This window comes from Chrysemys picta, chromosome 1 (assembly GCF_011386835.1).
Source record: "Chrysemys picta bellii isolate R12L10 chromosome 1, ASM1138683v2, whole genome shotgun sequence".
NCBI classification, from domain to species: Eukaryota; Metazoa; Chordata; order Testudines; family Emydidae; genus Chrysemys; species Chrysemys picta.
Window position 1 is genome coordinate 205,658,261 of NC_088791.1, and position 12,751 is coordinate 205,671,011.

At 42.9% G+C, this 12,751-nt stretch overlaps 1 protein-coding gene across 1 annotated transcript in view; it reads left to right on the forward strand.

Annotated features, from left to right (window-relative positions):
* The window catches only part of LOC135978161 (cilia- and flagella-associated protein 47-like), a 387,250-nt gene that overhangs the window by 212,966 nt on the left and 161,533 nt on the right, over positions 1-12,751 (forward strand). The window contains exon 15 of the mRNA XM_065579202.1: positions 1,188-1,344. Coding sequence (XP_065435274.1) covers positions 1,188-1,344 — 157 coding nt within the window. The remainder of the gene's footprint in view (positions 1-1,187; positions 1,345-12,751) is intronic.

Here is a 12,751-nt window from a genome sequence, read left to right on the forward strand (position 1 = left end):
TGCCACCTTGCTATTCACCCCCTTTTCTAGTTAACTAATAAATATATTAAACAGTACAGTTTCTAATACAAAAATAGAAAGCATCCTGATGTTAACATTTTGTCGTGTGAAAAGTTGATCATTTACTCCTACTCTTTCTTTTTTTACCTCATAACTACTGAGTTGCATTAATAGGCTCAGGCGAGGGACTTTGCAAAGGTTTTTCAAAAATACAGATACATTATTTCATCTGCTTCTTTTTTTTATCCATGTATTTTGTTGACATACTCAAAGAATTTTCCTTTACGGAAGCAATGGTGATTTGTTTCTTTCCCTCGTCTCATGTTAATCTAGGCATTTTATAATTCTGTTTTTAATTATTTGTAACCATTTAGACATTGCAGAAGTATTGAGGTCTGTAACTGCCAGTTTCACCCCACTACCTTTTAAAAAAAAAAGTTAGGTACAACTATTGCCCTCAAGTCCCATTTTCAGGAAATGGTGTATAATTTTGTTAACTCAGCCACTTCATTCTTAAGTTCCTTCAGAACTCTTGGACCATCCAGTCCTTTTGCTATTTAATTTCTCATTTTATCTGAGGATCTTCTCTTTGTACACTTTGATCGTTATCAGTGCTCAATCTTATTACTTGCAAAGAATAGGTCTGGTGCAGGTATCTCCCATAACATCCTATGTAATGAAGACTGATGCAAATAAATCATTTATCTGCAACGTCTTTATCCTCCTTAATTGCTCTTTTGACTCCCTGTTCTCTTAGTCTCCATGCTGTTGATGTATTTAATATATTTCATATTTGTTTTTATACATGTATCTCTGGTCTTTAAAATCCTTTCTGACATTTAGTGTCACAGTGTTAGTTTTTTTGTGTGGTTCTTCTGTTATCCCTTATATATCAGTTATCTGTATTCTTCCTCTGGACTTCTTGCCACTATATTCACAATGTGTCCTTCTTTACATTAATCTTTTAGACCATTGGATCTATTTCTTCCAAGAGATCAATGATTAGAATAGATAAAAACTGAGTGTAAAGGGAGAAAAATAAAGAAAAAGTTGGACAATATTTCTTCCACTAGTATATAACCAGACCAACAGAAAATGAGAAACAAGTGAGCTTCAGTAAGATGTACAATGTTCAATGTGGAGACTGTTTTTTTTCCCTAATATCAACGTTTTTCTTTTGCCTACAGCTTAATGAGTGGATATTTCATCTGTCTGGGGTTGGCCTTATCCCTCAGCCAATGGAACCAGCTAGCATAAGTACTTGTATTGGTCGTCATTCTTCCATCATCATATCCTTCAAAAATCCTACCACTGAAGATATACTGGTAGATGTGCTGTTAACAGGTACAGACTCTTGCTTTAATAATTTCTGTTTGATTGCATTAAAAATGTCTATGGTATAGAGAAATGGTTACTAGTCTAGAAATCGCATGATATGATACAATAGAAATATACATGGTGAGGAACAGATACTTGGTACCTCCATGCCTGTGCTTTGGTAATGTGGCTTGGTTATAGTCTTACTTAATATTCTTCTTAAAGGTTTTCTCATCAGATATAGATACAGGCCCAGAGCGTGTGCACATGTACACACACACACACACACACACACACACACACACACACACACACACACACACACACACACACACATATATATATATATATCTTGATCTCAGGCTAAATCAGGCCTGTACAGATTTTGTAATACTGAAGGCTGCATAGACATCTTGCTTGGAGCCTGAATTACATTTGAATATGGCTAAATGTAAATGTATGCATCTAGGAACAAAGAATGTAGGCCATATTTACAGAATGGGGACCTGTATCCTGGGAAAGAGTGACTCTGAAAAAGATTTTGGGGTTTTGATGGATAATCAGCTGAACGTGAGCTCCCTGTGTGAAGGTGTGGGCCAAAATGGCTAATATGATCCTGGAAGGCATAAACAGGGGAATCTTGAGTAGGTGTAGAAAGGTTATTTTATTTCTATATTTGGCACTGGTGTGACCACTGCTAAAATACTGTGTCCAATTCTGGTGCCCGCAATTCAAGAAGGATGTTGATAAATTGGAGCGGGTTCAGAGAAGAGCCAGGAGAATGATTAAAGGATTAGAGCGATAGACTCAAAGAGCTCAGTTTATTTAGATTAGCAAATAGAAGCTTAAGGGATGACTTGATCACAGACTGTAAATATATACATGGGGAACAAATATTTAATCGTGGACTCTTCAGTCTCACATAGAAAAGTATAACATGATCCAATGGCTGGAAGTTGAAGCTAGACAATTCAGATTATAAATAAGATGTACATTTTTAACACTGAGGGTAATAAACCATTGAAAAAGTTTACCAAGAGTCGTGGTGGATTAAGGACATAAGTATAGCTATACTGAGTCAGACCAAAGATTGATCTAGCCCAGTATCATGTCTTCTGACAGTGGCCAATGCCAGGTGCCCCAGAGGGAATGAACAAAACAGGCACTCATCAAGTGATCCATGCCCTGTTGCCCATTCCCAGCTTCTGGCAAACAGAGGCTAGGAACGCCATCCCTGCCCATCCCGACTAATAGCCATTCATGGACCTCCCCTCCCCTCCATGAACTTATCTAGTTTCTTTTTGAAGATTCTCCATCAATCACAATCGGATGTTTTTCTAAAAGACATGCTCTAGGAATTATTTTGGGCATGTTTATGGCCTATGTTATACAGACGGTCAGACTAGATGATCACAATGGCCCCTTTTGGCCTTGGAATCTATGAATTCAGCCATAATACTGTCCAGGCAAGAACGGTGTTGGAGATTTATTGAGATTAGTCATTAACTATCTCATCTTGAAATTTAGTGTTCACATAAATGACATTTTAACATATTTGATGGCTTAAGTCATTTAGCAAATGGAAGTTTTAAAGACAGGTTGTAGCTAGCTCAATAAATAGGGGAGTAATGCAAACTAAATCTCTGTGATGGCTGGTTTCTTGTCATAATGATAGCAGACATCTGACCCTTTCAGTTTCAGATGTGAAATTCAGATCAATCACCTACAAATAAATCATTTGGAGATCAGAGAAGATAGCTGTTTTTTAATACATCCTGCAGTGGAACCTCTCAACATATCAGCACTGAAAAGCAAATTGGGATAGGACAAATAGAGACCTTGAAAAAAATCCATAATTTGCATACAAGAACTAGATTTGAAATCTTTATTTTGGCTAAAGCTGAATTCTTCAGTGTTAGTTTTGTATACTATTTCTCAGCTTCTTAAAGTATGACTTCTGGTTCTGTGACCATGCTGAACAACGTTGGGGTATATGCAAGCAATACATGTGTGATAGAGTGTAGGTACCCCACCCCAGCAATAATGTAATAAGTAATTTGCAAGGAGAGGAAGACATTAGCCTCCCTGAAAGGGAGGAAAAAAACTGACCTACCTTATGAGCTGTGGGTCCTGGAGGGAGCAGCTGACAGCTGGACCTCATTAGTCCCAGGTGGGTGCCCTAACCGCCAGTCTAACAGAGTTAGATTCTGTCTGTCCCCTAGGTCTAGTCGGTTTGTTCCAATCACTCATTATTTATCTGCAGTGGAACAGCTTAAACAGGAGAGATTGAGGGAGCCCCACATCAGAATAGCCCAGAGGTTAGAGTACGCTCCTAAGAGGAGGGAGAACCCTGTTCAAATCATTTGTCCCCCTTAGGCAGAGTGGGGAATTGAACCTGGGTATTCCACATCCCAGGTGAGCACTCTAAGCACTGGGCTAACCGTTAGAAGGTCAGTGCTTCCTGCTTTGGCTGTTTTGTGCAGAGCAAGGCAGGTGTCTAAGTCATTCCCACAAGAAACTACTTAGGCGCCTAAGCTGCTTGACTTCAGGAGATGGGCTTCCATTCGCGGATAGCTAACAGAGAAAGGCTTCCTTGCTGCCTGGACATAGGCATTTCTCTCCATGAGAGTGACAGGGTTAAGGACACACCGTTGGCATCTCCCACTGGCTATTTTAAGTGGCTCCCCACCTAGTATTTGTGGCTGTTGTGATCCCATTCTTAGGTGCTTGTCTCACCCCATTCATTGCATAGGAGTCTAGGTGTTCAACTCAGGTTTTGTGTATTGCAGCATAGTTCCTGTTGTTTTTTCTAGGTGCCTAAAAGTTAGGTGCCATAACGTTCAGCAATTACAATTCCTACGTGCTTTGTGGATTCAGGCCTTGATTCCTAGGAGAAACGAATTCTAGCTAGACCTTGCTCCAAAAGGGCCTCAACCATTAAGGACTAAGGTCCAGGACCAAACTATAATGGAGGGGTAATTTCCCCCTTCTCTAATCTGCAAATCTCCCCTCTACATTCCTACTAATCTCCCCCCAAACCCACCGTCCAAATCCCACCCCACCTCAGGCTCAGATTCGCCCTTAGTCTCTTGATTCCCCCCTCACACACCCACACCCACCCTACCTCCACTTACTTTCCCCACAGGGAGCTTCCAGTCAAACTTGTTCTATCTCATCCCTACTCTTCAGAATTTTGTCTTCAATCCTTCCCACCCCACGATCTGACTGGGATCTTGCCATTTTATAGCAGGCCTCTTCAATTCCATTAGCACCTTCCATCTGGGTAAAAATTGTGCAGTGTCTGGCAAAAAGAACCATTTTGTCTTGGTTGAGTGTTTTTCATTCTGGACCTCAAAGCACTTTGACTCAGTTGAACAAAGTTTCCAATCACTGAAGTGTATCCATTCACTACTGAGGTGCAATGCAGCTCCATTTTTGAGACAGCACCAGTGTTCCCTCTAAATTTTCCCACCCATATGCGGAATGAATTTTGTTATGTGCACCAATATGGAGGTGATGTGTCACACATCACCTCCATATTGGTGCACATAACAAAATTCATGTGGTGGGGGTGGGGCCAAGAGGTTCAGAGTGTGGGAGGGGGCTCAGGTTGGGGGTGGGGGCTCTGAGGTGGGGCCGGGAATGAGGGGTTTGGGGTGCAGGAGGGTGCTCCAGCAGGGAGAGAGGACTCCCCCCAGGAACACCTGGGCTGGCGGGAGAGGTACCTGTCCCCACTGCGGGACCTCCGGGGCTGGGGCTGCAGGATAGGCCCCCTTCCTCCGGCCCTGGCAGGTCCAGCCGGGGCTGGGTTTGAGCTGGGGGAGGGGCGCTCCAGCAGGTCTGGGCTGGGCCGCCACAGTTGGTTCCGGGCTGGGCCACCCTGGCTGGGTCAGGGCTGTGCCGCCGCAGCTGGGTCTGGTCTGTGCCACCTGGGTTTGGGTTCCAGCCAGGCTGCTTGGGTTCGGGCCGTGCCGCCCCGGCTGGGTTCAGGCCGGGTAGGGGTGCCCTGGCCGTAGGCAGGTCTGAGCCGCAGGATGAGTGCCCCGGCCAAGGCAGGTTGGGGGAGGGGCACCCCTCCCCCAGCTAGTCCCTGGGCAGGTTCCCTAAGCTCTAAATAGGCTGCTGCGCGGCTGCACAGCTTACAGGAAACGTAGGACAGCACACCATCTGACTACTTCCTTTCTTTGCTTTTTCCCCCCCTTTTCACCTGGAAGTTAAAGCCTGAGGACTAGGTCATCAACTTATGATGAAACCATATGAAACCCTGGTGCTTCATTTCACATGTATGCTCCAAACTACTTAGAAACATTATGTACATTGAACCATGTAGACGGGTTCAGTTGGGGGTCATCCCTCTCTGGGGCGGCTGGGAGCCAGGCCGCCTCACTACTTAGGTCTGGTGAGTTGGGGAATTAGCCTGGTGGGGCAGGAAACAGTCAAGGGCTCAGGTCCTCAGGCCTCCCAAGATGGAGTCCAGAATCATGTGGTCTGATCACATGTCCTTGTAGAGTCACAGCAGCCATTACTCACAGGCTATTTGGAGTGTTCTTAGGAAGGCTCATCACCAGGTGGGAGATAAGCTTCCCCTAAGGCTTATTGTTTTTTCCTAATGGCCCATTACCCTGGATAGACCCTTCCCCACCCACCATCTAGATTGAAAGCATCTTGTCTTGTGGGCATTACCAGGTTTAACTACATTTGGAATACAGATACATAGTCAATATTCATAACTTCAGATACAAAAATGATATATGCATACAAAGAGGATTATTATATTATATTATATTATATTATATTATATTATATTATATTATATTATATTATATTTATTATAACTTTTCCAATGGCACCTCACACGACTTATTTTGCATAAAATACATCATAATTATGTCATAATCATATCATCATAATATCACTGTGAGGAATATGGGGTGCAGCATCACACACTCTTCCTTCTCTTATAGTTGCAGTGGCCCAAGGCTTGCTCTTTCTCCTTTATAGCTGTCTCCCTCAGGCATTCAAGCTCTTTATTGACCCCGAGGTGCCTGAAGAAGCACCTGTAAAGAAGGAGCACAGCCAGTGTACCTGATCAGCTAGTGATTTGTGAATTACAGGCAGTATGCTGGCCACAGTTTGAAAATCCTACTTCTTGAGGTAGAGGATGTGTGTGGCAACCATGATACTATGTGTTTCTATTTCACTTCATAGAATACAGCATGTTTTACACTACTGTAAAATGCAGGTCACTATTTCTTCTGATTTGCACAGCAACAGAACAGTTATAAGAAGCAAGCTGCAAGTCTTGTTAAGCATATAGTGCCAAATGGCATATTTAATACTACTGGAGCACCAAGCTATTATTTGTAAAATGCTAATCTATTACACTCTTCACAAAACTAATATGAGAACAAGTATTCGTCTCCTGAATAGAGTCCCATCAGAAATCATTTACATAGCTTAAAATGGGTACTAAAGACTACTGAACTGTGACATTCTGACATACTTAAGTTGTGCCTTGAGTTCACAAAAACCTTCCTTGTTTAAATAGGGTGCAATCTTTTTAACTATAGAGCATTAACTTATTCCAAAGAGGTACTCAGGGTACATCTACACTACAGTGGGGAGTCGATTTAAGATACGCAAATTCAGCTACGTGAATAGCGTAGCTGAATTCGACGTATTACAGCCGACTTACCCCGTTGTGAGGACGGCGGCAAAATCGACTTCTGCCGCTTTTTGTCGGCGGCGCTTACTACCACCTCCGCTGGTGGAGTTAGAGCGCCGATTCGGGGATCGATTGTCGCGTCCCGATGGGACGCGATAAATCGATCCCCGAGAGGTCGATTTCTACCCGCCGATTCAGGCGGGTAGTATAGACCAGGCCTTAGTGAAACCTGGTGTAGAAGTAAACTGTCTAGAAAAACTCTAATCTTGACTTTTGCACCTTAGACTCAGTTTTTGCTCTCCATTTTTCCTTGGATTAATTACACAATAGTGGACCTGAAATAATGAACTAACATTTCTGTAGTCTTTTACAGTAGAACTGTAAGGCATTTTCTTTGAGCGGATTAACACTATAGAGCCCATCGTACAAAATAAAACAATATAAACAACTCTAAAATCTGTCTTGAATTTGCAAAACCTGGTTAATTTCCTCAATGAATTACCACTGGGGGGAGGGAGGGGAGTCAAAGTAGGATAACTGAGCTATGTATCCAAGCCTTCAGAACAGCATTGTGCAGGCTTTGGCTTGCTTTTTGCAGAAACAGTAACAATTCCTTTTGTTCTTTTTGGTATAAAGTGGCATTCTTTCTTCTGTATGCAAGCCTACTTCTACTATATTTTCAAAGAAAGTAATTTCTAGCTGCATAAGCAGTTTCATGACTATAAAACTTCAGTTTTTAATAATTTAGTAATTACGACCCAGATCCTCAAAGGTAACTAGGTGCCTATTTCAATTGAAATCAATGGAAGCTAGGTGCTTAAATATCTTTGAGGAGTTGGGCAAACATGTTCAGTAAAATATCATTTCCAGTATGGTGTATAAATGTATATGAACTGTAATATTGCTAAAATGTATTTGTCACAGGATGGCAGGTCCCTTTAAGGATAGTGGATCCAGTTCTTCTGTGACAGAACAGCTGGATCTGATTAGTAGGGCAGGGCAGCATCTGGGAGAGTTCTAAATTGAGGTCCAAGAAAGAGAGCTGAAGACAGGGGCTGGAGAAGCTGAAGGACCAGGGAGCAAAAGAGGGGTTTGCCTTCTGACCTATCCTGACCAGAGAATAGATGGCCCCAGGAGAATGTTGGATCCTCTTCTGGGGAGAAAAGGACTCCACGTAGGAAGACTGGGGAGTTCCTGCTGAAAGAGCAGCAATCACTCCAGCTAGAAAGGACTGCTGTGACTGCTTGGCAAAAAGCAAGCTAGGACAGAAGAAAGGCCCCAGGACTGGCAGAAGACACCAGGGTGAATATGGGTTGTGTGGATGGACTATATTTTGAGACTTTGAAGACTGATTGTTTGAATTAGGGTGAACATATTTCCCTATGCTGAATATGGGACACCTGGTAAAATTATTGGTATTCAAGCGAGTGCAACAGCAATCAATCAGAACTATGCAGTACAAACATTCAAATTAACATCAAGTTGACTGTGCCCCTGTTAAAAAGAAATACTGCATAGTTGATTCTTTTTATTTACCTTCTTATCTTTAAGGCTTTAGGGTTCACACAGGGAGAGGACACACACACACACTCTCTCTTTCTCTCTCACGCAGGGGCGTGACCGACCGACCCGACCCTCCCTGCCCAACTCTCTCCACCTTCCATTTCTGGCTGGGCCCCTGAGACAGACCCGCCTGCCTGGTTCCTGGTGCCATGTCTTCCTGAGGCAACACATGGGAGGGGTCATGCAGGGTCATATGCTCCCCTCTCCACATTTCTACCAGGGTTCACATCAGAATGTGGCCAGCAGCAGCCTTTCAGTACTGTGCGGGAGGGAAGGGACAAGAGCTTCTTCGGTGGGGTAGGGATGACTTAGCCCATGTCTTTGCAGAGCTCATCTCTTCACCCCTTCTTCCCCACCCCACATCCTTGTGGCTGTAAACAGCTTGTCCCTTCCTGCCTGCACAGTGTCTAAAGGCCGCGAACGCCTCCAGGCTGCTGCTGGCCACCAACATAACACGTCTGCCTCCTGTCCCCCGGTTACAGTGCGTGCAGGAAGTGGTTAAGCCCTAAGGATGCATTGTGCACCAGGGCCCAGGGAACCTGACTGCAGGAGCTTCAGTACACCCTGCCAGAGAGGTGGGTCAGCAAGGGAGGGTCCCCAGGGGAAGGAAGAACCCTCTCACTCCCTGGGGTCGGGGCATGTACAGGCTGGAAATCGCTTCCCCCCCATGCCACTCCAGAGCTTAGCTGAGGGGCGGAAAGGCTTCCCTGTGCCAGCGGGGCTTTGGCACATGCAGGGCTCGGCTCCTTCTGGCCAGTGCCCCGGGTCAGAGGGTCTTGGGCTTTTCTGGGGTGCTAGCCGAGCCAGGGCAGTGGGGGAAGGAAAGAGCCTGCTGGTCAGGCTGCTGGTGAGCTGAGCGCTCCGACTCGGGGCTGGTTCTCCGCACAGTGCAAGGAGGGGGACTCGTCCCACCGGAGGCGATATGGAGGAGCAGCGGGGTGGGGAGGAGTGAAGGGGCAAAGTACCCCCACATCCTCTGCAGTGAAGACCAATGCAAAGAATAAATTTAGCTTCTCTGCAATGGCCTTGTCTTCCTTGAGTGCTCCTTTGTCATCTAGTGGCCTTACTGCCTGTTTGACAGGCTTCCTGCCTGTTTGACTGGCTTCCTGCATCTGATGTACTTAAAAATGTTCTTACTGTTAGTTTTTGTTTCTTTAGCAAGTTGTTTCTCAAATTATTTCTTGGCCTGCCTTATTATACTTTTACACTTAATATGCTAGAGCTTGTGTTCCTTCCTATTATTCTTACTATGATTTGACTTCCAAGTTTTAATGGATGCCTTTTTTGCCTCTACCAGTCTCCATTATTCTGCTGTTTAGCCATGGTGACTCTCTTTTGGTCCTCTTATTGTATTTTCTGATATGAGGTATACAGTTAGTCTGAGCCTCTATTAGGATGTTTTTAAATAGTCCCAGTGCTGCCTGCAGGCACTTAATCCTTGTGACAGCTCCTTTTAATTTCCATCTAATGAGCATCCTCATTTTTGTATAGTTCCCCTTTTAGAAGTTAAATGTTATCCTAGCTGTTCGAGGAAGCAGCCATTTTATGGTGGCTAGAAATTTTATCTCTGCATCATGCCCTAAGGTGACATTTACCCAGTTAATATGAGGAGAGTTGAAGTCACCCATTATTATTGCACTTTCTGCTTTTGTAGCCTCTCCAACCTCCCTTAGTGTTTCACAATCACTGTCACCATCCTGGTTCAGGTGGTCAGTATGATATTCCTACTGCTCTACTCTTTGTATTCAAGCATGGAAATTATGTCCATAAAGATTCTATGGTGCAGTTTGTTTCATTTGAGATTTTTACCTTATTTCACTCTATGCTTCCTTTAACATATAATGCCACTCCCCTGCCAGCACAACCTACTTTCATTACTATATATTTTGTACCCTGGTATTACTGTGTCCCATTGATTATCCACATTCCACCAAGTTTCTGGGATGCCTATTATATCAATATCCTCATTTAATGCTAGGCACTCTAGTTCATCTATCTTAGTATTTAGTATAAATACCATTGCCATAGCAACAAAAGTTTCCATAAAGACCTTATTCTGAAATGACATTAGGCTTGCTAGTCAGTTTTTTGTTTTTTTTGTTCCCTAGCTAGCCTGACTCTTCTGAGGTTCCTGTTTTTTATCTGTCTTCTTGAGTCTCAGGTGACATTTAGTGATTTGCTGCACCTGTGCATGGAGTAGGAGTCTGTTAAACTATCTCATTTATAGAGATAGATCACCTTGTCACAGCAGGTGAATTTAATCCCCTCCTCCCCACCCCCCCGAATCCCCTAAATACTGTAATGTTAACCTTTTCTCTTCATTTAAGTATTATACTCATTATAAGGCTGAATTGTTTTATTATTCAGAATTACGTTAGGATAATGAAAATTAAAGCATTAAAAATAGAAAGATATTTATCTTCTAATTCAAAATATTTCTTTACTCATAATGGCCCTGATCCTGCAAACACTTAAGTATGTTTAATTTTACTCAGGTGAGTAGTCCCATTGACTTCATTGTGTCTACTTATGTGAGTGTATTTACACACCCATAAGTGTTTTCAAGACTGAGGCCAATATTGTCATATACTGAATGCTCAGTGTGGTACCAAATTCAGCACTCAGAAATGCACATGCAACTAACTTATGATTTCTGTGAGCTGTTCATGCATACCTGAAGATAGAACTCAGTCAATGGTATACTGAACATTAGGGTCACTTGGTACAGATGCAATATATGTAAGTGCAGAGAGAATGGTACTTCAAAACTATTTGAAGTATGGTCATCGGCTCTGAGATCCAAACTTTAATGCAGAATCAGGTATCTTTGAATTGCTAATTTCAGGTAGTGTGTGCACTTGTGACAAAAACATCTTCCATAAACAGAAAGTAGAGGCTTTAGTCTCATAACAAATATTCTAAATTTCTCTTTAAATAGTTTTATTCTCAAATATATTTTTTCAAACTTCTCACAAAAGAGAATGTGCAGCAGTGTAACTAGGTTGTTGATGATGATCATGTCACTGGCTGTGGTGATACGTATAGCAGTCTTACAACTGTAAAAGAAAATTGACCACAGACATAATACAAAAATGCAAATTCACAGTAAATATTTTTACTAACACAGAATACAGTGCTTCACGGTGAATAAGCTGCTCCTTTACTTCTCACAAAAGCTTTGATGGGCCCAGGCAAAAATAAAATAATAAATCACTAATCAGAGCCTACCACCATCCTGTACTGTCTTCTGTTTTTGGAGGGCTCTGAAATCTCTTCTGAGCTCTGAGTGTACTGAGACATCCTTTTAGGCAGTCAATTGGTCAAGGAATAGCATGCCAGGACCACTCTGCTACTTACTGCAGCCACACTAACCTTAAAAAAGTAGATGTAGCCCTCATAGGCAAGTTCCTGCACACAAAGGTCCAGATTCTGAGCAGTAGCAGAGCAATACTTTTTACAGCTAAGGAGAAGAGGAAGCACATAATTCTGTGCCCATCTAATCTCCTGGTGCAATTTAAGTGCTTATGTTGTGCTGGCTGCCTATGACCGCAACACTCAATTGCTGATGGGTGTTGCCAGGCCATAGAGATAGTGTAGCCACACCTCTTTCCCTTGGCTGTGTCCCCTACACTAGCTGGAGGGAAGAGAGGTGACACATGAGCTGATATAGTGGTGCTCTCTCGTTCAAGGGTAGGATTTACTGGAACTTAGTGTGTGAGTAAGGATATGTGCACACACCCTAATAAGTGTTTGCATGCATGTGCCCATCGTCAAAATGTAGTGAAACTACCCCATACTCTTAATTTTTCATTGCAGTTCAAGTCAGGTAGTTCCCCCAACCATTTTTATTGGTCTTCTATGAATGCCATCCCATTTGTCTATATCGTTCTGATATCAAGGTGCCAAGAACTGAGCACTATTCCAGTATAGTCACTGACATCCCTATCCCATGATGTGATAGGTCTAAATTTATTTTAATCGGATTTAAACTGAAGTGCCTATCCTGGCTGTTGGAGCTCCTATGACAATGAAGATATACAGTTAGAAAAATACAAATGAATCAGAAATGTCCATACAAAACTGCCATAGTATTCACCATTAGTAATAATCCTGTCTCTGGGGTTAGTTAAATACAAATATTTTAGATGCAAAGTCTGGGTTTGAGAGGGAGCGTTGTTTTGGGTTTGGGGTTTTTTGATACATATA